At 40.5% G+C, this 27,843-nt stretch overlaps 1 protein-coding gene across 1 annotated transcript in view; it reads left to right on the forward strand.

Annotated features, from left to right (window-relative positions):
- Positions 1 to 3,665: 3,665 nt before the first annotated feature.
- pcdh15b (protocadherin-related 15b) overlaps positions 3,666 to 27,843 on the forward strand; it is a 288,259-nt gene continuing 264,081 nt past the window's right edge. The window contains exons 1-2 of the mRNA XM_077206152.1: positions 3,666 to 3,823; positions 16,684 to 16,798. Coding sequence (XP_077062267.1) covers positions 16,702 to 16,798 — 97 coding nt within the window. The 5' untranslated portion in view covers positions 3,666 to 3,823; positions 16,684 to 16,701. The remainder of the gene's footprint in view (positions 3,824 to 16,683; positions 16,799 to 27,843) is intronic.

Below are 27,843 nucleotides of genomic sequence, written 5' to 3' on the forward strand. Positions count from 1 at the left end.
TCTTTCGTCCAGCGAGCATTTGGTCTCACAGCGGACGCAGTGAGAAAATCTCCCGGTCGAGTACTCATGTTCCTCTTTCCTGTTTTCTCTTTCTGTCCAGCGAGCATTGGTCTCACAGCGGACGCAACAAGAACTCTCCAGTAAGCATAGATTGTAATTTTCACTCCACCGTCGGCGGGTAGGGCCCAACGACCCTAATCTGCCGCAAACTGCTCCCATCAAGAAAGGTGCAAGCTCTCCCGACAGGTCTTTCCAAATTACAACTGCTCCCCGTTCGCGGGCAAGCAGGGCCCGTCAGTCTGGTGCGGTGAGCCGCCATCACCGGCTCTCCTGGTCAAGCAACCAGGTTCCTTCTCGAGATGCCAGCCCGCCAAACTCGGCACTCCTTTGGGGGGGTCTTTAGTCCGGCGGCTGTCCTCTGCTCTTTCGCCTTTTGGGGCGAGCTTGGAGCCCTCGGTAGTACTATGGATTCGGGCCGAACTCCGAGCTCCAAGCCCTCCCCCCGGACAGCACGCCAAATATGCATTAAACTTTGCTCCCTCTAATTGTATGTAAGTGTGAACTTGTGAAATGCTGTAATTTAAAACGCAACGTAAGAGAAACAGTTAGAGATTAGGAGGAAACCTAAGTTTTACCGAGCTCAACTACTCTGGCTGAGCTGTGATATAAAGTAAACTCAATTGGCTATTTTAAAAAAGGAGAGGGGCTGTTCAAAATGTCCCACCCCGTCTTCCTATTTGAGTGGAAATTACGTCGACACACTGAATAATGCTGCGTGTTTCAAAGCACTTCAGTGGGACTTTAATAGCATGTTGAAGCTTAGCAGTTAGGCCGACTATTTATTAAGTAGTAAGCTGTCATTGAATATCTGTCAGAGTTGTACGACAGTCAATTCCTGTTTGTGGATCTTAGAAATAAATGTGAAGTGCTGAAAATAGAATCCTACCTGTTGTAAAATTGCCTGTGACTTCTCTTATAAAATAGCATTTTTTTTTCAGTGTAAACTACAAACATGGATAATTCCAAAACAAAAGTTTAATAGCAAACACATTGAAGAGTAGCAGATAGGATGTCGATCTATTAAGGGATAAGCTGTTTCTCCACAAAAACAATTTATTAAAGTTACTGAAACCTCACCCCCGCTGACACCTATTCCAAAAAAAAGCCTCTTCCCTTGTTTGTTTTTTTGCTAACCTTGGAGGTTGGCCTCTGATTTGTATCAGTTTGTGAATCCGTCGTAATATTCTGTTTATGACGATGCAATAATTAATCTCAGATTTACAGAAGCTTTTGGGTGAGATAATTAAACCACTAGCGAAGTGCTTCAGTAATTCACCGGAGTTCGTTGGTTTTTCAGCTTCAGCTCAAGCAGGTCAATCCTCAACATTACTGACTGATTAGACTATTTGAAAACCAAACTCTCTATACTTCTTCAAAAAGCGTTTTTGCTGTTTTCTTGTCATATTTTCATTAACACTAAGTTTTAATTAACATCTTTAATTGTCCTTACAGTGTACATTTTTGCATATCATCTTTGTTATTGATGACGAAAGTAAAACAAAAAAAACGTTGTTAACGAACATCATCTTTCATAATTCTGCCTCTGATGCATCACAGCACAGTCACTCATGGCTAAATCTTAAGTGTATTATGGTCTGTCTCTCCTGACACAATGCAATTTTGACTGATCTCATATCCTATTAACATGAGTGTCCTAAAGCATGCTTGTTTAAAGTTCCCTGTATCTTTCGAGCTGTCCTCATACAGCTTTTCAATTCCCTTTCTCCTTCGTAGACTATTTGACGGCCTCTTGGTGGATGGTTTTCTTAATACTGGGGCTGAATAGGATTTAATGTAATCCCTCTCAGCGAACAGATGGACTGATAGCATTCCCTGCCTAAATACAGACCTAAGTTTAACCCATGGGCTATATTTATACCCCGAGTGCAGCCCCTCCCAAAGCCTCACACTGTCTTGGATCATATCTACATCAGTTTCCCCCAAATAATGATTCATTCAAGTGCATGAACGTTTAGAGATGGATTTTCATTTTAGAGACTCTTTAATGAACCACTTGCTAATAAAATGCCATATCAGAAATGTACAATAACAATTGTAGACAAAATATAAATAACAAAATAACAAATCAATTTCAATAGTACATTGAGTTTATTTTATCCACATCTAATATATTACAATATATTGTTAGTCCAGACATTCTTTACATTAATGAATAAAAAATACTTATATCCACAATTAGCAATTGGATTCTAAGGGTTTGGTGGTAGAACTTTTGGTATGTGTGTCAGAGGTTCCGAGTTCTAATCCGCACTTGTATAGCTTTTTTTCCCTCATTCAGATCAAAGATGTTCATCAAAGATAGTATATCAAGAGCAGGGACACGTTTGTATGCATTTTGTTTTGTGATTTAAACGGATAGAATAGAGAGTCTCCACAGCGGCATTAGGCGATAGATTTAACCGCTTGTCTGTGTGAAGACTGTGCAGGAGCCAAAGGAGAACGTTCCGCAACTGATAACATTGGCAAAAAACACTCAGCATCATTTAAAAAAACAACACATTCCAGTTTGTAACTTATTTTAACACAAGTGAATGTCAACTGGATATGTTTCATTTGCATTTGGTATATTAGTGCAGCGATATATCGACAGTGTCGACCCTGGCAAAAAGTGGTGGGGACATGTCTGTAATTGTTTTAATAAATTTAGCCTCACAATCTGCTTTTAAATGGGCCCCATTCACTTCCATTGTAAATTCCTCACCACAGCCTATATATCTATATATATTGTGGTAATCAATTTATTCAACATTACTAGCAACATTAATAGCTTTAATGCTTAAAGCTACACCCTGTACATTTCTAAGAAAAATATACAGAAAACTTTAAGCTACTACCACACCATATGCGTGAAAAAAATAACCCACATCAAACTGGTGCAGTCTATTCTTTATTTACGGAAACACACACAGACTAATGACAGAAGTGTGCTCTAAAATATAAATATTAAATATAAATATATCCATAATAATAGGCTTAAAAGCATCCCAAAAACTAGTGTAAAAGTTCCCAACCCAAAATGTTAAGAGACACAAATGAAAAATATTTTGAAATTATAGCTAGGCTACTGTATACAAATGATATGAATAGCAAAGCTCAGATCATTGTGGAGAATTTCATGGGGAATATTTGAGATTATATTGAGATGTCTGACTTGTATTACAGGCTTAATGTGAACACAGTTTAACTCTCGTCTTTTTCTCAGGAGAACAATCTGAGAAGCATGACGACTCCGTGTAATCTCATTGGTAGTAGCATTTGAGATCTTAAAGAGATATCATTTGTGTTTTTTCCCTCTCATATGGGTGGCTGTGAGCTCTTCACACTCTAATAAGATTACGCCCACGCCACGGCAGGTGCATATTCACCAATTTGAGCTCTCAAAATAGATGGCTGCCATTAAGGCGTATGAGACCTCAGAGGCTAGATCGCATTGCCACCCAACTTCGTGATATTTTCCATCTGTGTGGGAATCCTCGCTTTCCTCGGAAGTGAATTAAAGACAGAGGGCAGCAGAGCTCCTAAACCCGACTGCTCGGGATGTGTTCGGCACTGAGGAGTTTCTGATACTCTCCAGCCGTCTGAGGAGGATTTGCATGGCTTTACAACTCACGCGGTAAGACTTTCTGCGCTTCTTCAATCGCTACGCAGTAGCGCGTCAAGGAAAGTTAGTGACACTTCGCGCGCAAAGCGACCCGATTTTGGGATTGTTATTCTGATGGTTGACAAGTCGTTGGATGAAGAGGTGAGTAGAAATAAGAGAGGGGGTTATTTGTCTGTGGGTCGGCTGTACTGAATCACATTTGGGGCTCGGGTTGCGTGTGATGTGAATAGAATCTCGGTTCTTGGCTCGTAACGGCGCCTGGACATGTTGTGAATTTCTCACAGGACGCGTTGACGTGCTAGCAAATGCATTTAGAAGATTTATTGATGAAAACCGGCAAGTGGTTTTGATACAGTGACTGACACAGTTTCCCAGCCTGACAAGAGGGATGTGTCTACAGGATTCCGGATTACCGTACGTTGCTCATCCTATTACGCCGCACATTCCCGCAATCTGTTGCCCCCGCGCGTTTAATTCATTTAACGAAAGTAAAAGAGAAATTGAACAGACTTATTCAAACATTGATCACTGTCTAAAACATAAGATCCGAACGCATGAAAAGTTTGACTTGCATCCAGTCATTTTACTATCGTAATCATAGCCTATACAATATACAGTTAATGCAGTTATTGTTAAATCAGATCAGATCGGTTTTAAACAATACTCTCATTTTAATTTATTTTTATGACAATGATGGCTATTAACTTATTCCAGTTTTACAGTTGTAACAGTTGTAACTACGGGGTTTTGTGCTAGTTTTATGTTAGATTTTTGTAAGGAACTAAGGGTAAATTATGTTGTTAGTGTTAATGAAAATGATCTGTCTACAGTAAAAAAGGTGAAAATGTGCAGTTGTTACCTTAAGGAGCTATTTCAACCTGACTTTACCCTTGAAAAATGACATCTGTATGTGTAACCTACTGTAGTTTGGTTGATTTAATTATAAAGAAACCACTTAAGGTATTACCACATGAAGAGAACATTCAAAACATATAATTTAAGTTGTTCCTCGACATAACTAGATCATGTCAGAATTATAATCGACCAGCATTCATAAAAGAAGAAACCAAAAAGATAATGTCAATAATGTCAAAATCTTATATCAATATGAACTCAAACATTTCTTATCAAATTCTCCCAAGACCAAATGATATGAGCTATGGCATCAATATTGTTTTATTTTTTATTTACATCCAAACAGAAATATATTTTTTAAAAGAAAAACAAAGCTGAGTCTTGAAACCTAATGTAACTGAGCATCTTGTGAGGCATATATATATATATATATATATATATATATATATATATATATATATATATATATATAACAACTTCTGAACAATATAATTTCTCTCTGGGGAATGTCCCCTTCTCAGTGTTCCTCTAGATATGTCAGTGTGGTCTGACACCAGTGATGAATTACAAAGTTTGACCATATAGAATGAGCTGATGTGGAACTGCAGGAACACTAAATGCCAAGTGAACACAATAAAGTGATGCTGGTCTTCTGATAACCTCTTCTGGAGCATATATGGTGTCTACCCCTCCTTTCCTCATTAATTATTGACCCCCACCACATGTTCCTCAAATCCCATGTTATTTGTGATGGTGTCTGTCTCTGTGCCGCAGGTTAGGTCAACAGCTTGTGAGTCACCCAGTGGGTCTATTACCATGACGCCGTGTTTGCCCCTTTTAAATATTTACGGAAGTAGACATGTGCTGGTGGGTTTTACAGTAAATTAAATACTACGTGTTTAATGAGGTAATCCAACCTTATCCCCATATCCTCCAGTGACAAGAATATGTTAGGGATAATGTACATCCAGCTGGTACAGCACAAAATAAACCCAGAAAGAGTTATCAAGTCTCGAATCAACCTGAAGGGGTTTATATTTTTGCAATAACAACTATCTGGATGTACATTTTCCTGCTTATTACACAGCTGCTCGCCACACAAGTAAATAATTCTACACTACATATTGATTCGAGTTGAAATATTTTATTAGCTCAATAAACGCAAAGCTTCCATGAAGAAAAACAGTTCTTAGCAAGCAGCTTTGAGCCTAGACAAATGAAGACAGATAATTTACAGTTATATCGTATCAGTTGAGGACATGAAATGCATAACATTTTAAAATCTTCCTCTTTATTATCTTATAGTGTACATAGCAATTGTGCTAGCAACAAGATGAACACTTCAACAACATTACCATAGAGCTACTATTAATACTAAACTCCTCCAGTTTATTTTCTTGTACATACAGTCAATAACTAAGGCGCAAGATGGCACATTTTAGGAAAACGAGAGAGAGAGAGAGAGAGAGAGAGAGAGAGAGAGAGAGAGAGAGAGAGAGAGAGAGAGAGAGAGAGAGAGAGAGAGAGAGAGAGCCTGTTCACGGTGTTATACGAAAGACATGAAAGAAGTGCTGGTCCCAAATACCTATAAGATACCTATAAGAGTGGTCATTATACAGCATTGCTATTGACAACGGTGATTATCGGGTTATAATGACTCCGGAATGTCATAACTGGCCTATCAGAATCAAGCATTTTAGAGGGCAGTGTAATAAGGTGTATTTAACTCTTTCCCCACCAGCTTTTTAAAAAAAAGTTACTAGCCAGTGCCAGCATTTTTTAATAATTTTCACAAAAGTTTCATGGCCCCCAGACGATTTTGTTGTATCACTTTTTGAACATGCAATATATCAAACGAATTAACAAACCTACTGCTTTTAAACAACAAAAAAGTTTTTTCTCAACACTTGAATGTCGGTGAGTTTCATAAAAAAACATTTTGAGCAAAAGGCTGAGAAAATCGCATTTTTGTCAAAGACTACGTCTGGATCGGATTCAGAATGATGATCAAAACATAGATAAAGTATATCGTGTCCATCAACACTTCCAAAACTTCACAGTCCTATACCTCATCCTGTGTCGACATTTCATTTGATAACGTACAGGCAATCTTTGATTTATATCCTGTTTAATTTCTCTTTCAGATTTTCTCTTTCAGAAGATGTGTCATAGCTGGAAATTTTCTTGACTGATTCAGATTTTGTTGTAAGTGTGACCTGCTGATACCGATTTTTATCGAATCCGATTTTCTTTCAAAGAACTATAATTGACAGCATATACAAATATTTTTTTTTTTCATAAAAAAAAGACATTAATAAAATAAGTAACAAATTTCAAACAACAGCACAAATAAATGCAATAGAATAAAAAGAGATATGCAATAAACACGGCTTTAAGTTTTTCCTGGTGGGTATATAGTATATTCAGGTAAGAAATACTACATAAATTAAAGTAATCAAATGAACAATAGTCTTAATTGTAAAAAATAAATACAGATTAATGCTTACAAGTAGATACAAAAGTTATTCAGTCAACAGCAGAGAGTAAATTTCTTTGTCTTTTTTTAATTAACATGACAGACAGCAGCAAGGAAATTAGACTGCTGTCACTTTAAGAGCTCATGCACGGATCCAATATACTGATACACAACTTGCATTATACTTGCGTAACTAACTAGGTTCCAAAACTGACTGTGTTTAACTGAATTACCACCAATACTGGCATTTTGACATAATTTTGTGTGTAATTGGGGGTTTAAGTGCAGTAAGCTACTCAGTTTGGTAATAGTAACTTGGCTGCACAATTACATTGTGATACCCCTTCCTGACCTGTTCACAAAATTCCCTTCATTGAGGCCTTGATGTGTGTGCAGTCTATGGTCTATAGTCTATGGCACCAATCACGTTAGTGAAACTTGAGGGACATACTGTATAGCCCACTGTAAGTACTATTACTATTTGGCTGGTGGATACTGTAGGTGCATCGCTATAATGCCTTCTACCATATAACAGTGAAAACACGGAAAGCAGGAAAATTCCGTCAATGGCAGGGAAGCATTGTCTCACAAATTACAGAAAATTCCATCAATGGCGGGGAAAGAGTTAATGAGGTAATCCAAACCTATCCTCATCTCCTCTACTGACAAGAATATCACTACACACAATATAGCATCAGTTCTTAGTGCGCATCTTCACATTGGCTATTTTGAAAATGTCAATTTGGCCAAAAGCCAAGCATCCATTGCTTTTTCGCTACAGTATGCCCTACATGCTTGTGATTCTGCATATCTCAGTGTACCCTACCCAACCGTCGTGCTTTGCGTGGGTTGATTCATTGCTAGGCTGCCCATCATTGTTTCACTGTCTCTGGCTGTCTCATTAAAGACATTGGCTAATAGGATTTATCCTGCTCTGAGGCAACCATAATAAATGCTCATTTAGCTGGAGCACCCTCATCAAGTGGGGCCTCTGTAATCAGACACTCAGGAACGTTCGTCCCTCCAATTCAACTCGGCCACCTGGTCTAAACACTGGCTGGAGGCGGCAGTGGCACCGCGGAGGGCTTGTGGGATACAGTGAGCCTGTCATTAGAAAGAAATGACCCGTCTGGGGTTGGCAAAACCTGGAAGGGGAAAAAGTGAGAGGGTTTTGACCCTCTAATGGAGGTCGACCTCTGACAGAACCCTCAGTGGCTTTTACATTTGCTCTTGGGCTGAATTCTGTCATGGCTTGAGGACCACATGTATTTCTCCAGACTAAATACTTTCCAGTTTGTAGAAGTTCAGTGGGTTTTATGTCAGATTTGAGCTTGATATTTATAGATTCTTTTCATGACTGGCTTACCCTTGCAGGTCACAAGCTCAAAATCCAAGAATAATTAGATAAAATGTACTTCCATGTACTTGTTCACATGCATTTCAAGAGATATTTCACACCAAAATGTCATTATTTACTCACTTTTAAGGGGTAGTTCACCCCCCCCCCCCCCCCCAAAAAAAAAAGAAATATCCTAGTTTCTCACCTTCATGTTGTTCCAAACTCATAAGACTTTTGTTCATCTTTGAAACACAAATGAATACATATCAACACAGACATAGAGCTCATCAAATACAGTCAACTGAAGCTCAACCTTGCTTGCTTGTCAAGCAAGAATATTTGAGCTTCTGTTGATCTGCTGATGTGCTCAATGAATGTTCACTGATCATTGTTTACATTTGAATAGAAGCCTAAATTAGATCTGTTCATCATATTATGTGTTTGTGTCTCTTCAGACGACATTGCAGTCGGATTAAACTGCTCAATTCATACGTTTTATTTTAGGATCTCTTATTGAATCGTGAAAGTTTCGGTGGAATGGACATTGAATGGAGGGCTAGAGATCTATCAGGTTTAATTTAAAACATATGTATTTGTGTTTCAAAGATGAATCAACAGACTTATGCTTTTGGAACGTCATCAGGGTGAGTAACTAATGAGTGCATTTCCATTTGTTGGTGAATTTCTTTCATGTCGTTCCAAACCTGTGTGCTGTAACCTGTATTTTTTTCATGGAACACAAAATGGAAAAATTTTACAATTGTTTACGTCCCAAACCCCATATAATGGTGATTAAAAGTTAAAAGTGTCATTAGAGATGTCAGTACAAGTTGCATTATATTCCATATATACTGAAAATCTGGTAACACTTTACAATAAGGTTCCATTTGTTATCTTTAGTTTACAATATGGTTCCATTTGTTACCTTTAGTTGCATTAATTAGAATAACAGTAGAGTGTTACCAAAAATTACCATGAAAATATTGCATTTCAAAATGTCATACACACATGGAGCTAATGGTGTTATGCATCAATGACAGCCTGAGAGTAAGTAAATAATGACAGATTTTTTTTATTTTTAAGTGAACTATTGCTTTAATTTACAGATAATGTGCTTGGAAGCATCTTTAAATCCTTTTCTATGCATTATTACACAGTTGTTTGTCCGGGTGAAATCCAAATATAATAAGTCATAAACCCATGCTCATGTTTTTTGAGCTGAAAGTGTGTACAAATTAAAGAGTCTGTCTTTCTCTCCATGCGTACTGCAACATTTGACTAGATATAATGAATCAGCATGATTTATTGTCTTTTGTAGGAATGGTTAATAATGTCTCTCTTAGATGAGTAGTAACTACATCAGTTATCAGTAAAAATAAAAAATTACAAAAAAATAAAAACGGATGAGATTGGAGATTACACGCCTTCATTAGTTTACAAGATGGGATTTCCCTTTTTTTTTATGTGCGGAATTTAGATTTGCATTAGTGACCTGTTTAGTTTGCTTATTACTGTTATGGAAAAGAAGTCCGTTTGAAGCTGAGGAAAGAATCAATTCAGCTTGTGTTTGAGGGACACACACTGGTGCACATACCCTGCTTATTTTACACTATTGATCACAGAAAGTAAATCATTTGACCATAAACGTTCTTTTGTGGCAAACTCAATTAATTTGATTCCTTTTTTTACCCCACATTACAATTGCTCATCTCAGAGCCAGTAACTCATACGATCTTGTGTTTTTGAATGACAGGAAATTGTCATCAAATGTGGATAAAACCCGTTAATAATTTATCCTCATTCATATATAGTCTAAACAGTTTTACTTCAAAGAGGATATCAGCTCAAGAAGCGTCACTCATCACAAGGCAAATAGACATTAGTGAGAATAAGTCATGAGCCAGAGGAAAGATTTATTTTTGTTCATTTGCCATAGCAGATGACGTCCCCCTCTCTAAGAATACACACTGCCTGATTACCTCACACCAGAGATAATGAAAGATGATTGATTTCAGCCACTCTCCTAATGGACAGTAAAACACCCCTGGCCCTTCAGGAACTGTTCATCCAAAAATGTATTATTTTAAAAGTCTGACAGTCATGGTCACTGTGAACAAGCGAGCTGCGTGAATATCTTTTTTTTTAGAACTTTTTCATGTTAAAAAATAACATAATACAAGATTTTGTGTGTGTGTGTGTGTGTGTGTTATGTCAGATAAATGCCATAACCAAGTTAAGTGTTATTCTTCCCTCATAAAAATAAATTTTTCCATATTTTGATAGCTTAATCAAACTTCCCCAAATATCAAAATATCCGCTTCAGACATCGCTTTTGGCCACTACTGTATATATCAGTCAAAAGTTTGGAACAATTAAGATTATATATTTCATAATTTTGAAAGAAGTCTCAAGCTCACTCCAAGGGTGCATTTACTTGATAAAAAAAAAATACAGTGAAAACAGTAATATTGTGAAATATTATTAACATTTCAATTTAAATCTCTTTTCTATTTTGAATATATTATAAAATGTAATTTATTCCTGTCATGGCAAAGCTGAATTTTCAGCAGCCATTACTGTAGTCTTCAGTGTCATATGATCCTTGAAAATCATTCTGATATTCTGACTTGGTGCTCAAGAAACATTTCTAATTATTATCAATGTTAAAAACAGGTTCAAAATGTGAGATTTAATAAAACAACAATAAAAAACAACAACAACATTTTATTCAGCAAGGATGTGTTTAATGTTACAAAGATATTTTTTTAATGAACTGTCCATGTAAACTTTTATACATGTAATACAGCTAAGCAAAGCTATCTAGCCTGGTAAACAGTGGTTGAACAGTATTTTAATTTCCTCATGGCAGAATAAATCACTGCCTCCTGCAGTTCCATCACACTGCATTTCGCCCCTGCCTCATTATGTCCTGACCGTTGTTTTCTAGCCGGCGTGTGGCTGAAGTAATGGTGTACTGTTCCACAGTCAGTGAAACAGAGAAGAGTGTAATGGATTACCTATGTTGACAGGTTCAGTGTGGCCCATTACCTTACTGATCTCTGTCCGAATCCCAGCTCACTCAGTTCAGTATTTAGACAGACTGATTTTAGCATTACCCACAGTTATTTACTGAAAGTGCTTTCACACTTTGTCTCGCTTGTTGCCAGGAATTAAAAAATCCATCCCACCATCCCACCATCCATCCATCCATCCATCCATCCATCCATCCATCCATCCATCCATCCATCAATTTATCTGTTCCACCAAGAAATACCCCAAATTTTTGAATACATGGGCATACAGTTTTTCTCAAACGCTTTGGCACATTTTATGAAACAGTCTTAACATTTTCTAAACTATAAGTTCATTGTCACAACTGTTTGCTTGAACATCTGAACTCTATTGCATGTCTGCAAAACATAGTTACTCACCCAAAACATTTAATTCATGCTTCAAAACCTAGTTATTGTGTCAGTAAGTTGGCAAATGGCACCAAAATCAAAAGTGTTTTTGTCATCGTTTGAGCCACACTGGTGTTTAGATGCTTTTCACCATTGAAATATACAATATAACAAGAAATATATTATATACAAATTTCATGTTCATTTTCTTTGCTGGTTCGGTTGAAACACGCACCATAATCACAGCCCTAATGGAGCTGTATCAGACTCACATTCTGAATAGAATCTGAGTATGACAACGTCAGGCTAGACACTAACTGCTTTATACTATACTAGAATGTCACTTTTGTCTAGCTGAATGCTCTTATGGATCACACTGAGATTTTTTGATACAGATACAGACAGTAGGTAAAATTAGACTGTAAGGTCAATACTGCCATACACAAAAATAAATTGGACATTTATACAGTACATTTATTTTTGCAGAAATTTGTAAATGGAAAATTCTTAGTTGCTTGTTCATTTTTACACACCCTATTACACACCTGTCTTTCTCTAACATGCATCTTCTTTCATATCTTCATATTGCTCTTGATTGGTTGATTGATAAGATTGTGATTCCAATTTCATTACAACAACAGGCCATTTTCCAATTTAGCAAACATTCCATGTCCTAACTATTTATGGGATATAACGTCTAACAGATTTTGAGAACTCAATGAACCATTTTGATAATTTTCGATGAAAGAATGTTTAGAGGTTGTGAAGAGTTTGACAGTTTTAATGAGAAACATTTTTTCAGTTTAGACCAATAAGCCATGTGCATTAAGTCATTGTGCAAATTGTAGACAATTATTGAACTGACTTTTTTGCACATGTGCAAAATCAATAAGAAATTCAAATCTGATGTGAACAAGAAACATCACATTCAGAGACCTTTGAAATTATTGTTTGAGAAAAAAAAGTCTCAATAGAAATGTTGAGAAAAAAAAGACGACAGAAATGCAGCTCATATCTGTTGCTTTCGGTGACGTGAACTCCATTAAAGCGCAGGAACTGAAGATTGGATTTATATCCGTTTTGTGAAAACACGTTTATGTGACCAGGTGTAAATGGAATCGTTTTGATAAATCAGATAGCTATCCGATCTGAGAAAACGCATGAAGGTGTAAGCAGGTGTAAACAGCCCCGGCTTGGGCGCACACTTTTTTCTGCCGCCAATTGATCTGTACTCTCTGCCATTTTGCGTCTGACTGTGTTGTCATGAAAGTGACGTCATCAGTAAACGCTCCCCGTGACGTGAGCAGACCAACTAATCGACAAATGACATTCGTTGACAACGATTTTCATAATCAATTATTATCGATTTTATCGATTCGTTGTTGCAGCCCTAAAATAAAGGTTGCCTAGTGGTAACTGGTGGGACTCATGTGCACTCATCTCATAAATGCAAGTATTCTGAGTGTTTTGAAGGCAGCATAATGTTTAGCACCTCTTTGTGAAATTGTGGCTCTGATAAACCTTTACACAGGCAAGCAGGTGTTGTCTCAGTTACTCTGAAAGATTAGGGTTAAACTAGAGAGCGCTGTTCTAGACCATTAGCTTATTGGAGGCCTGCAGCCTTATTGTGCAATGATTGTAGGGCTGCACACAAAAGCCTGCACTTAGTTTCATCAAATTTCTTGAAACCAAAAAAAAAAGAAATTTCGAAGGAAACACATTTATAGAACTCGCCCATTGACATATTGTGTCTACCGTCATTCCGTTGCATTCTCACAGCGTAGCGCTGAAGCATCTCTCATTGATTGTCCTGAGGAAGACCTTTGTATTGAGGAACACAGGGGAGAGATATGCTTCCGACCTGACAACGGAGGATGAAATTACATTCATGTCTCCAAAGACTCTTCAGTTTGAAAGAACAAAGACCATTCATAATGATAGTCAGCGAGCATGGCAGTGCAATGATCGACTCCGGTGTTGAGGGTTTTGATGTAGTACAATTCGGAAGGCTTGAAAGTCTCCTTTTCCCTCTCTGTATGGTTGTCTATTTTTCTCTCTGCATTGAATCTTTCAGTCAAGTATCTTTGGATTTGCTGTTTTGATTTGATGTCTGGATCACAACAAGTTATATTTTTGTTGCTATAACTTTTTCAAAATGGCCTCTGTACGTTTTGTAAAGCCAAGTTCTTCGGATGAGACGTTAAACCGATGTCCTGACTCTCTGTGGTCACAAAAACCCCAGGATGTATTTCGATAGAGTAGGGTTGTAACCCTGCCATCCTGGCCAAATTTGCCCAGTGGCCTCTGTCCCATCATGGCTTCCTAATCATCCCCATTCATCACTGTCTCATCTCCACCAATAACCTGGTGTGTGGTGGGCGTTCTGGCGCACTATGGCCGTCGCATCATCCAGGTGGATGCTGTACATTGGTGGTGGTTGAGGAGATCTTCCCTTCTATGTAAAGTGCTTTGAGTGCAGAGAATTGCGCTATATAAATGTAATGAATCATTATTATTATTATGCCCTGATACCTGAAAGGAATCTGTCAAGATTGTATTACAGATGCCTAGCTTGTTCTCAGCTGATGTTCATTCAGCTTATGTCAATAGTTTATATTTGCAAATTAACTTATTTCCATTTATGCTGTATATCTAAGACGTCTAATGATTTATTTGTCGCTGATTCTGAGTGTTTTTCCCTTGCTTATTAGCAGATTAAATGGAAGCTTGTTTCCGCCACAGAATAAAGAATAAAAACTAAAAAAGGTAATTGCGACTTTTTATCTCACAATTCTGACTTTATAACACAATTGCTACTTTATATCACGTAAATCTGACTTTATAACTCGCAATTGCGACTTCATTTCACAGAATTCTGAGAAATGTAAACTTGCAATTGTGAGATAAAATGTTGCAATTAACTTTTAAAATGTTTTATTCTATTTATTTGTAATGCTCTACACGCTTCTTTATTAAATATGTATTATTTTACATATTTAATATATATATATATATATATATATATATATATATATATATATATGTTATATATTATATTATATATATGTGTATCATGTATGTATTAAATAGCTATTAATGTTTAAATATTTTCAAATATAATTTTTGTTTTCTTATTAAAATTCATGATTATTTATTATATATAATTTAAGTTTTGGCTAACTTATTGATTATACTTTCATCTACCATTAAAACTGTTGCACTCTCAGTTCCCATTAACACATTTTATTAGGTTTAAATCAATTCAGAATAGTTTCACAGTGTCATAATCAGTACAGGTAGTACATTGATTTTGTCTGGGTCTGCTCGTCATCTGCTCATGGATCAATATAAAAAAAGGAAAAAAGTGTACTGTCATGTCAAATATTAATTATAAATATTGACAAAAATTTCATGAAACTTTTATTAAAAACCAGTAATGGTCTTCAGCTCTATCTATTAAACAAGGTTGACCCACGGTGTTAGGAAAACCAGGAGTGGATCTGGAGTGAAATCAATTTCAGAATCCTTTCCAAATCCAGGAATATTAGAGTCAACTGTAATGCCCTTTCCACATTTCACCTACTGTCAGCTACTCAAAATAACACAAGCTTAATGGTTGTGCACAATCATGATGACAACACTGCCATCCAAACTTTACGTTAAGCTTAAAAAATTAAAAAAGGGGGTTATTACTGAAGTATGTTGTATAATAGAATAAAACGTGAAAATATCTTGAGCTTGTGTTAACCACAGACCTTAATTCAGGCATTTAACCAAAACCCTTTTAAAAAAAATCATTGACTTCAGGACGATAGAACAGGAGATTCTAAACTCATTTACAGGTTTTGGCCGACAAACATTTGTCATCCCTACACCACTTTGTCACTTACAATGACAGGAAGAGGAGCTTACTGATTTATAGTTTAACAAATAAAATCAATCCTAAATATATTATGGTTTTTACAAAGAGCAATAACAGCTGTAAAACAGGGGGATACAATAATAATAAAACATATTTCCTTTTGATAAAACAAAGACATAATAAAGTGAAATTGTACACTTGTTTAGAACATTGTCATTTCTGATAAAATGGAAGTGATATTTTCAAAAGTAATTATCTCAAATTAGGGCACCATTTTGTCCCATGTCTCAATAATCAGTATTTTGAGTACTGTTGTCATTCATTAAAGCCTTATCTAAATATTAGACTATTGATTTGCTTGCATTATCTAAATTCTTTCAGATGTTACAGACTTGTATCATTGTAAGAATCACTTATGACTCTCCTCTGATTAGTCATAATATAAATAAATTGACTTCAGACCAAAGCGTATCTTTCCCTTGCATGCAGACCTGTCAAGATTGGTCTTTGAGTCTATTCAAGGAAGGAGTTGTTTGACCCCATAGACATGTTGCAGACTTCAAAGCTGCACTTTGCTGTGGATTGTTATATCGCTCACATGCTCACTTCAAAGGAAAAGGTTATATGTGCAGCTAATGCTTCCTGCCCGCTGTCATTACAGAGGATTTCAGTTTGATGCAACATCCCCAAAAGCCAAACTCTCTATTATCTCTATTTTTATGATGTAAAATGACTCGAGTAATTATGGTGGGGAAATTGACTCAGCCAGTTTCATTGTCTGTTTTGATGCCAGAATTAATTAGAACGTTCTTTGAGTAAACTTCAAAGTCTTGGGATTGCTTTTTATGGGAAATGGTAAATAATTTTTTCAAAGCGATGAAAATCAAACGGTCACTTGGTATCCAAATCCCCCTGAGGTCTGTTATGAAATGCACCGTATTTAAAGGATACCAATTATACGACTTATGACTCATGCATTTTAAATGGTGTTCCATTATGCAACTTATGTATGCGAAATAAGCACTTCAGCCATTAAGGAGATCGTAATCTGTCACTTTATATTGGCAGGTGAGCATGCTGTAATACATGAAGATGCGCCAGAGGTCGTGGCTCTATAAGTGGTTGGGAATAGGCATTGGCGTTCTTCTGCTCACTGCTGCTAGCTATTCTCAAGATTCAGAAGGTAAGTTTTTCCTAAGGAAGTTTCCTCAAAATCTTGCATCTCCAGTATTTCTGCTTCTGAGCAATTGAATTTAGATGATGATATCTGTGTTTTCCAAAACTCATAAGTTCTCTTTCATATGCTGGCGAGCTGCCCACATACGCAGGCACACTCCTGATGTTCTGAAATGTAGGCAGCATGATTATGCTGTCTTCTGAGATAACCAATGAAGCATCACATGCATCCTTCGAGAAGAAGAAAATCAAAGAATGCTTTGCTTCAAGCTCAGTCAAAAAATGATCTAAGATGGCATACAATGTGAGAGAAATGTTGATCGTAGATGTAAATAATTACTGAAAAGTAGGGCTGTGACGGTGGCAGTTTTTTACCACCGCGGTGGTAATGGACCGACTTCCGGCGGTGGTGCGGTGGTTGGGGGGTTGTTTTGAAAAAAACTAAAAAATATGTATTATTTGAGCAAAAAAGTGTTTATTTGAGCAATTCCGTCAAAGAAACAACACACTATAGCCTGTAAAGCATTGAAATAAATATCAGTTAATAATAGTAATTTAAATAATTTAATAACGTTGAATCTATTTTTTTTTATTACATTTAATATTTCCTCACAAAGACGCATCATACAACTCTGCATTTTAAGAGGATGGGACATGAGCAGGAAAGAGACCATCAATCTCTTTTCTGATATCTTCATGTTTTCTACTTGTAAAAGGTATGAAGAGTGAATTTTATCTTCCACAAGGGCAAGGCATTTAGGCTGTGTCTGATTTTGCGCTGCCAGAGAAAGCGAAAACTAAAATCACCTGCGTGTGTCATACGCGGTTTACAAATAAACTTGACGCGCCTTACCATGTCTAATAACAAGCACAAACTGTGTTAAAAAGAATTTGACGTGCAAGTAAAAATGGTGTCTATCTGTCCTACAGTGTTTTTCTACTTTACCACAATAAAAAATACAAATATAACAGGCCAAGGAAGAAACGTTTATAATCCCCTTTGAGACGATAGTGAAGATTTGGGAAAAGAAACAATAGATTCCATGCAGGGATGAGTCACGATTTTTGACTATTCAATTTAATTATAGAATATCGAATAGGTTGTGCGATTATTCTCTAAAATAAAATCTTCATGTTTTCGGTGCTGATGCGGTGGTAACGTGTTCATGTAACCAGAAGGTAACAGGACTGAACCAAAATCACAAAGACAGGGGTAAACTAGATCACAAAACAGAACTAAACACTCTGAAACGTGACAGTACCTCCCCCCTACCCCAAAGGCGTGTCCTCGCGCGGTATAACATCCAAAGGGGTGGGAGGGTGGGCATCCTGGACTCCAGGACGGTCCAGGCGGAGCAGGCTGGTCAGGGGACCAGGGCGGAGCAGGCTGTGGGCGTGGCCACAACGGAGCAAGTTGTGGGGGTGACCAGGGCGGAGCTGTGGGACCCTCGGGCGTCCAGGGCGGAGCTGTGGGACCCTCGGGCGTCCAGGGCGGAGCTGTGGGACCCTCGGGCGTCCAGGGCGGAGCTGTGGGACCCTCGGGCGTCCAGGGCGGAGCTGTGGGACCCTCGGGCGGCCATGGCGGTGAGGACCCTTCGGGCGGCCATGGCGGTGAGGACCCTTCGGGCGGCCATGGTGGTGATCTTTTTTCAGGCCTCCGTGGGTCTTTGGCCGACCACGGCGCAGGCGTATAGCCCCCCCCAAAATTTTCTTGGGGAGAAGGACAGGCTCAGGATCGGGGACGGGCTCTGGCGCAGGATCAGCGGGCTCTGGCGCAGGATCAGCGGGCTCTGGCGCAGGATCAGCGGGCTCTGGCGCAGGATCAGCGGGCTCTGGCGCAGGATCAGCGGGCTCTGGCGCAGGATCAGCGGCTCTTGGCTGGACATGATCAGCAGGGAAGAGGGCTTTGTGCTGGGCAAGACCAGCGGCGAAGGAAACTCTGGGCTGGACGGGACCAGCGGCGAAGGAAACTCTGGGCTGGACGGGACCAGCGGCGAAGGAAACTCTGGGCTGGACGGGACCAGCGGCGAAGAAAACTCTGGGCTGGACGGGACCAGCGGCGAAGGAAACTCTGGGCTGGACGGGACCAGCGGCGAAGGAAACTCTGGGCTGGACGGGACCAGCGGCGAAGGAAACTCTGGGCTGGACGGGACCAGCGGCGAAGGAAACTCTGGGCTGGACTCATGGACCGCAGTTGATCCGTGTGCCGCCCACACACACAGAACAGCCACAATCAGTACCGTGTCCTCATGAGCAGATCCAAGTGCGGCGTACTCAGTCTCCGGCGGGCAGGCGATTCGCTCCGGTTCTGGCGAACAGGTGACAGGCTCTGGCTCTTGCTCGAAGACTGGTTCTGGCTCTTGCTCGAAGACTGGCTCTGGCTCTTGCTCGAAGACTGGCTCTGGCTCTTGCTCGAAGACTGGCTCTGGCTCTGGCTCGAAGACTGGCTCTGGCTCTGGCTCGAAGACTGGCTCTGGCTCTGGCTCGAAGACTGGCTCTGGCTCTTGCTCAAAGACTGGCTCTGGCTCTTGCTCAAAGACTGGCTCTGGCTCTTGCTCGAAGACTGGCTCTGGCTCTTGCTCGAAGACTGGCTCTGGCTCTTGCTCGAAGACTGGCTCTGGCTCTTGCTCGAAGACTGGCTCTGGCTCTTGCTCGAAGACTGGCTCAGGCTCTTGCTCGACAGGGCGGATGAGATGAGGATTGGGCTGGACGCAGAGATGTTGACGCTGAAAAAGTTGTCTAGACCCATATCGCCCATATCCTCCTCTGTGACCCACAAAGTGTGTGCGGGTTCCCACAAAGGCCTGCTGATCGAACTCCATGTTCGACTGGAGGCTTACACTGGAGGTTTTTTCTTTCAAAGGTTGATCGTTCTGTCAGGGTTGTTGCAGGATACCGAAGACGAGGACACGGGAACTGCAGTATAGTTGCTTTAATAACAAACTAAACTTAACATAAACAAATGAAAACTCCAGGAACTCAGATCACACAACCATACATAGACGGCGATCAACCAACACTGACGGAAACACAGGGCTTAAATGAACAGGGCCTAATGGGAAGATTAACTGAACACAGGTGAAGGGAATAGCTAATTAGACAGAGCGGGAAAACTAACAGGACTGAACCAAAATCACAAAGACAGGGGTAAACCAGATCACAAAACAGAACTAAACACACTGAAATGTGACACAAATATAGCAAGGCGACATTTTAATTGTTTATTAATAAACTAGTGTTTTCTGTGTCAGTATCGGCTGCACAGATTAAGTTGACAATGCTGACTCGTCATCTTTGCAGTGAACGCGCCTATAGAGAGAAATGCACATTTCATACGGATTAGCCTACATAAGCAGGGAGTAAGCTAGTTGATTTATTTTAGTTTTTAATTGTTTTGTTTAAAAGTAGACAATTCAAGCTTTCTATATGGAACAACTAATGGAATATTGTTAAATTCACTGATAATCAGGTGATTGCAAACCAGATTGCAAACCAGAATTCAAAACCGACAAAGCTTAAATTTATGGGTTCATGCACAACTCTCTCATTCGTCATGAATCTAAATGTTTCCATGGATGCGATGTAACATTTAATTACAAACCTATTATTTCTTTTGTAAACAAAGCTTTGTGCTTCACTCGTGTCATAATATTTATGTAAAACAGCAATCACATACAAAAAATGTGTTTTGGCGGACCACCGCCGGTGCTACTCAGCTACCGCGGTGGCGCTTTACAACCGAAGTGGTGCGGTTGTCAAGTTTACCGGCACAGTCCTACTGAAAAGTAGCAGTAAGTAAGTTGTTTGATTAGCGAAATTATATTGTAAAATTCTGGCATTAACAGTGTGGTTTCGAGGTTCAATTTTAGCAGCAACTCAATGCATTTAGGCATGTAGACATGGTCAAGAAGATCAGCTGAAATTCAAACTGAGCATCAGAATGAGGAAGAAAGTTGATTTAAATGACTTTGAATGTGGCGTTGTTGTTGGTGTTAGACGATCTGGTTTGAGTATTTCAGAAATAATATTCTAGATTCTAATACAATTCTACTCGGATTTTCATGAAACAACCATCTTTAGGGTTCATAGAGAATGGTCAGAAAAAGAGAAAATATCCAGTGAGCGGCAGTTCTGTGGGCAAAAATGCCTTGTTAATACCGGAGGTCTGAGGAGAATGGCCAGACTGGTTCAAACTGATAGAAAGGCAACAGTAACTCAAATAACCACTTTTTAACCAAGGTCTGCAGAAGAGCATCTCTGAATGCACTACACATCGAACCTTGAAGCAGATGGGCTCCCACTCCTGTCAGCTAAAAACAGGAAACTGAGGCTACAATTTGCACAGGCTCACCAAAATTGGACAATTAAAGATTGGAAAAACTTGCCTGGTCTGATGAGTCTCAGTTTCTGCTGTTACATTCAGATAGGTAGCGTCAGAATTTGGTGTAGACAACATAAATGCATGGATCCATCCTGCCTTGTATCAACGGATCAGGCTGCTGGTGGTGGTGTAATGGTGTGTGGGATATTTTCTTGGCACACTTGGGCCTATTAGTACCAATTGAGCTTAATTTAAATGCTACAGCCTACCTGAGCATGTCCATACTTTTATGTCTACAGTGTACCCATCTTCTGATGGCTACTTCCAGCAGTATAACCCACCATGTCACAAAACTCAGATAATCTCAAACTGGTTTCTTGAACATGTCAATGAGTTCACTGTACTAGGGCTGCAACAACGAATTGATAAAATCGATTATTAAAATAATTGGCAACGAATTTCAGAAGAGCACGTTCATCATCTAAACCTCTCTACATATCCGTTTTTAACACTTTTCACTCGTGTTTGTAGTTCTAACCGAATCCTCATCCAACGCACGATGGGTTGTGGGCCATATTAGCCGTTAGAGTGTGCATCGATCTGCATTTCGGATTCTCACCGGAAATAGTAGACCTGCCGGGTATCTTTGGAACACTCATTTCAACATACTACGATTAGGGACGTACTAATTCTATTTTCGAATACTATTTAGAACGGATAGTATGCGAATTGGGACTGGGCCCGAGTGTGTCTGAGAAAGACCGAGTGTGTCTGTGCGCGAGAGAGACGAGAGAGAGTTTGGAGCAACCTGTTTGGGCACTTTCTGAAGATTTTTTGCACTGTGAATTTGCACTCTCAGTTCTGTTTTTGAATAAAGGCTTGGAAATTAATGCTTTTTTATTTTATTTTATTTTTTATCAAATTCATTGATTAATCGAAAAAATAATCGACAGATTAATCGATTATTAAAATATTCGTTAGTTGCAGCCCTACTCTATACTCAAATGGCTTCCACAGTCACCAGATCTCAATCAGACAGAGCACCTTTTGGATGTAGTTGAACAGGAGATCCACATCATGGATGTGCAGCCAACAAATCTGCAGCAACTGCTATCATTTCAAACAATATGGACCAAAATCTCTGAGGAATGTTTCCAGCACCTTGTTGAATCTATGTCATTAAGAATTAAGGCAGTTCTGAATGCAAAAGGGGGTCCAACCTGTTAATAGCAAGGTGTACCAGTGGCCAGTGAGTGTATATGTATGTAATGAATAATATATATTTTTTTTAATGATGAATTTTCATATTTCAGGATTGACACAATGGTAAAAATCGATCCATAAATGGCACTTGAAAAGATGCAAGATGATGAAATTATGGTAAAAAGATTCCAGTTTTAATGTGACCTTCATGTGACAAAATAAGTAAATAAATGAAAATAATAAAAAAACAACCCATGAGAGAAAAGTGCTCAAAATGTAATAAACATGCTTTCATATTCTCATATATTCACTGATACAATGTTACATAGTTTGTTTTTTGCAGTCACGGTTTCATATGCATTACTTGTAGAACACATTCGCCTCTGCAGAAACCATAATGACTTGGCATGACAGTAAGATAGATGCTAATTTCAAGCAGATTGGGATATAGAAAATTTGCACAATGCATCTCCAGCTTGTCTAAACGCAACTAGATTCTCTTCTCACTCGCACTAAGCATATACTGTCACATTGGATGCCACTGGAATGCAGATGTATAATTCCTAGTGTTTTAATGATGTAGCACACAAATATGAAATCAGAGGAACTCTCTATATTGATATTTCAGGCAATCTTGCGTGCTCATTGGCTGCCGTGCGGCAACTGCTGCAGCCTACCACTGAGCCTCGCGCGTGACGTTGCGCCCTCTTCGCGTCACAGCCCGCCATAATAGGGGTGGCTTAGCGTATAAAAGGCTCCGCCTTTGAATCTAGCGACCAGCAAGCTTAGGAAAGTGGCTTCGCCACCTTTAGCCTGCTTGCTACGCCATCCGGCGTTGAGTATCCTTTTGTGCTTGCCTTCTGTGAGTGTTTCAGGTGTGTCAGAATGGGTGCTGAGCACAATAAGACAGGGCTATTTGCTTCAGTTCGCTCGCCGTCCTCCTCGCTTTCGAGCACGGACCGAGATGAAAGTGAAAGCGGATGTAGCGCATCTACTCCGCGCAGAAATAGCCAAACTGCTGTGCAAAGGGGCCATAGAACCAGTACCTCCTTCTCTGAGCGAGTCAGGCTTTTATAGCCGTTATTTTCTCGTACCCAAGAAGGACGGAGCTCTAAGACCTATCATAGATCTGAGATATTTGAACAAAGCTCTCATGAGACGGCCGTTCAAAGTGCTCATGACCAGACAAATCCTTGCGCAAATTCGCCCGAGGGACTGGTTTATCTCTCTCGATCTGAAAGATGCATTCTTTCAGATCCCGTTAGTCCCCCGTCAGAGGCCATTCTTGAGATTCGCCTTCGACGGTCGGGCATATCAATACACCGTCCTCCCGTTCGGCCTGTCTTTGGCACCCCGTACCTTTTATGAAGTGCATGGATGCGGCTCTCGCTCCCTTGAGAGTGAAAGAGCTGCAAATTCTGAAATATTTGGACGATTGGCTGATCTTAGCACAGTCAGAGATAGAACTGTTATCTCACAGAACAGTGCTTCTCAGCCATCTGGAAAGCTTGGGCCTTACGGTCAACTGGACCAAGAGTTCATTACTGCCCAGTCAGTCAGTTTCCTTTCTAGGAATAGAACTGGACTCTGTGGCTATGACGGCCCACCTATCGACACAGCGTGCACGCCGTGTTCAAAACATTACCGCGTCTTTCAAGGAGGGCAGCATCACATCTCTGAAGACATTCCAGAGGATGCTAGCCTGTATGGCATTAGCTGCGGCTGTGCTTCACCTGGGCCTGCTGCGCATGCGCCCGCTACAACGGTGGCTGAACGCCCAAGTGCCTCACCAGGCTTGGGTTTCAGGCTACAGATGAATCAGAGTGACTCAGAGCTGCGTTTTGGCTCTGCAGCCCTGGTTAGCGGCCGACTGGTACCAGAGTGACACTGGGGCTGTCTCACACTGAAAGGTCATCTCGACGGACGCCTCCAACTTAGGTTGGGGCGCCGTCTTCGAGGGCAGACCGGTATTTGGCCTGTGGTCAGACCAAGAGAGACGCTTCCACATAAACTGTCTGGAAATGATAGCGGTCGAGAACGCGTTCAAACGCTTCCTCCAGTTCATACAGGACCACCATGTGCTAGTCCACTCGGACAACATGTCTGTGGTGTCCTACATAAACCGTCAAGGCGGTGTCAGATCCAGAAGCCTCTGCCATCTGACAGAACGCCTTCTTGTATGGTCTCAGTACCTCCTGCGCTGGTTCTTCAAACCTAGTTCCCGGAGCTGATGCGGCTGTCTCACACAGCCCCTTGGCCGATTCCCGGTGAGGAGAGATCTCCTCTCTCAAGCCCGCGGCTCAATCTGATCTCTGCACGTATGGTTAATCAACGGATACCCGTTGTGCTGCCAGAAGGTGTGATGAACACGATTACACAATCCAGAGCTCCCTCTACGAGGCGGCTTTACGCGTCTATATGGTCAGTGTTCTCCAAATAGTGTGCTGATAGAGATCTAGACCCACGAACGTGTGGGGTCCCCGGGGTTGCTTGGCTTCCTTCAAGAGCTGTTGGATAAGGGCAGGTCCCCATCCACGCTTAAAGTTTATGTGGCGGCTGTCGCAGCGTTCGCTGAGTCGATGCGCGGTCAGTCAGTAGGAAGAAACGAGCTCGTCATCCGCTTCCTTAGAGGAGCCAGACGGACGAATCCCCCGCGACCCCCATCGGTTCCCATATGGGATCTTTCATTGGTCCTGGAGGCCCTGAAAGCTTTCCCCTTTGAACCGATAGTCTCCGCGGACCTAAAGTACCTCTCGCTCAAAACCGTTTTCCTGACAGCTCTGTCGTCAGTCAAACGTGTGGGGGATTTACACGCGCAATCTGTTAGCCCTGCGTGTCTTGAGTTCGGGCCAAATGACTCTAAAGTCATCCTTAAGCCAAGACATTTACATTTATCTGACGCTTATATCCAAAGCGACTTACAATTGATATATTTCAGAGGTCGCACGCCTCTGGAGCAACTAGGGGTTAAGTGTTTTGCTCAGGGACACATTGGTGTCTCACAGTGGATTCGAACCCGGGTCTCTCACACCAAAGGCATGTGTCTCATCCACTGCGCCATCACCACCCCAAGACATATGTCCCTAAAGTGTTGGGTACCTCCTTCAGAGCGCAGGTCATTCTCTTTCGGCTCTGCCAGCATCCGATAGTGAGGGTGATGTTAATCTCCTCTGCCCCGTCAGGGCGCTGAGGGCTTACATTACGTGCTCCGCCTCTTTTTAGGCGTTCGGAACAGCTCTTTGTCTCGTTTGGTGGGCGCACCAAGAGTCTCGCCGCCTCGAAACAGAGCCTGTCTAGATGGATAGTGGAAACTATCGCATCCGCTTATAAGTCTAAAGGTATGCAATGCCCCTTGGGCATCAGGGTACATTCCACCAGAGGCGTGGCCTCGTCGTGGGCTTGGTCCCGCGGAATTTCCATTCAAGACATTTGTGAGGTGGAAGCTGGGCCTCTCCGTCCACATTTTTTAGGTTTTATAACCTGGAAGTTCCCGCCTTGCAGGCTAGACTTCTGTCATTGTGAGTGGTATGTATACTCTGCCCAGTTTATCATGCGCAGACTACTCTCACGTGACGTTAGCTCTCCTGTTGAGCTGCACTATATGGTGAATAGTTATATGGACCGGCGAAGCCGCTCTGTATACCCTGTATGTGCTTATAACATGTGCTGGCCCGCATTGCTGGCCACCTGTTTCCCACTTATCTATGTTCACCGGAAATCCCTGGGACTCATGAAGTGGAGGCTGGGCGCGCACAACGTTGACAATGGGTTCCCGTAGCGAAAGCTAGCTTACGCAATACGAGAGAACCTCTCGTAAGAGAACGTACTCGGTTACATACGTAACCTCGGTTCTCTCTAGAAGAGGGAACGAGTATTGCGTAACCCGACCGTGCAGGCACCACGAGCGATTTTCGCTTCAGCTGATGAAACCAGTAACGCAGCCTCCGAGCCTGACTTTTATACGGTAAGCCACCCCCATTATGGTGGGCTGTGACGCGTAGAGTGCGTGACGTCACACGCGAGGCTCAGTGGTAGGCTGCAGCAGTTGCCGCACGGCAGCCAATGAGCCCGCAAGATTGCCTGCTCTAGGTCTGCTGGCTGCTGCACTGCGTTGACAATAAATGCAAAATTAAGGATAATTTTTGGCTTCAATATCTCGAGAAAAGATGACTTTACCCGTAGCGTAAGCTAGCTTACGCGATACGCGTTCCCTCTTCTAGAGAGAACCGAGGTTACGTATGTAACCGAGTACTTTTATAGTTACCATAGCTATTAATACCCAAAAATGACAGAAATACACAAAAGTAGTATAAATAATGTGTTATATTCAAGCTTTCTGAAACAATAAACAGCTTTTCATTGAGGGTCCATTGAGCTGTCAGTTCTGTAATAGCTGAATGCTACATGAACCCCAATATAAACAGTTTGATCCAGTTCAAATTGAAAAAAACTATAAGGTAAGGTGGACTCCTCTCTTGGTGGTTTTGGAAGCTGTATGATTTTTGAAATCTTAATGCTACACCAAGCAGTGACATTCTGGAGAATTATGGGTTACCAACTTTATGGCAAAAGGGGGTATTTTTCTATTCCATGATGACATTTTCCATGCACAAAGTCCATATAGAAATAGCTTACTCTTTGTCCTCACAGATATGATTGGAACCTAAAACTGGAATTGCCCATATAGTGTATCAGTAAGTCGCTCATTTAACCTACAGTATGTCTGTCTGGGTTGAATAGTTAATTTGACCTCCAGGTTTAATAAGGTCTAAACAAGGTCTGTAAGATATAAGGATATATATATATATATATATATATATATATATATATATATATATATATATATATATATATATATATATATATATATATGTAATGCAGTTCAGGAACCGGCAAACATTTAAAGAATTTAATAACAAAATAAAACAAATACAAAACGAAAGTAAAAGACAGCAGCCCCTCACGGACGACTGCTGTCACATAATAAAACATAAATCCAGGCCTGGCCTCCTGTCCATCACCATCGTCTCTCCTCCTTGTATGCCTCTGCTCCTCCGTGAGAGATATGAGACCGGTGTGCCGCGCAGGTGGCACTCATCAGCAATCACGCAACCGCACTCGTCCTGCTCGCCACAATTATATTTTGGGATTTTTTTTATATTATACAGACCCTGTTTACACCTGGTATTATGGTCGATCCGATCTCAAGTAGACAATTGAGACACATTCCGTCTCTTCCGTCTGTCTTACATTGTGTAATTTGTCTCTTTTGTCCACTTTCGACCACTTCGGTCCTGATTTCTTTGAGGGGAGAATGTATGGGTGGGTTAAATGTATGGGCTTTTTCAGATCTTTCGATCTAATGGACGAAATAAGCTCACATAAATTCCACATGAATGCAACAGGGCATGAAGAAAAAAAAAAAGCTTTCGTTTCTGCTCTGATAGCCGCAAGACCACGGCGAACTCAGTGAGTGCGTGTTAGAAATCAGGAATGATTAGAGAACATTGCGCTTGGTACGTTTTTCA

This window comes from Siphateles boraxobius, unplaced genomic scaffold (assembly GCF_051911475.1).
Source record: "Siphateles boraxobius isolate OS27281-9 unplaced genomic scaffold, OSU_SipBor_1 55, whole genome shotgun sequence".
NCBI lineage: Eukaryota > Metazoa > Chordata > Actinopteri > Cypriniformes > Leuciscidae > Siphateles > Siphateles boraxobius.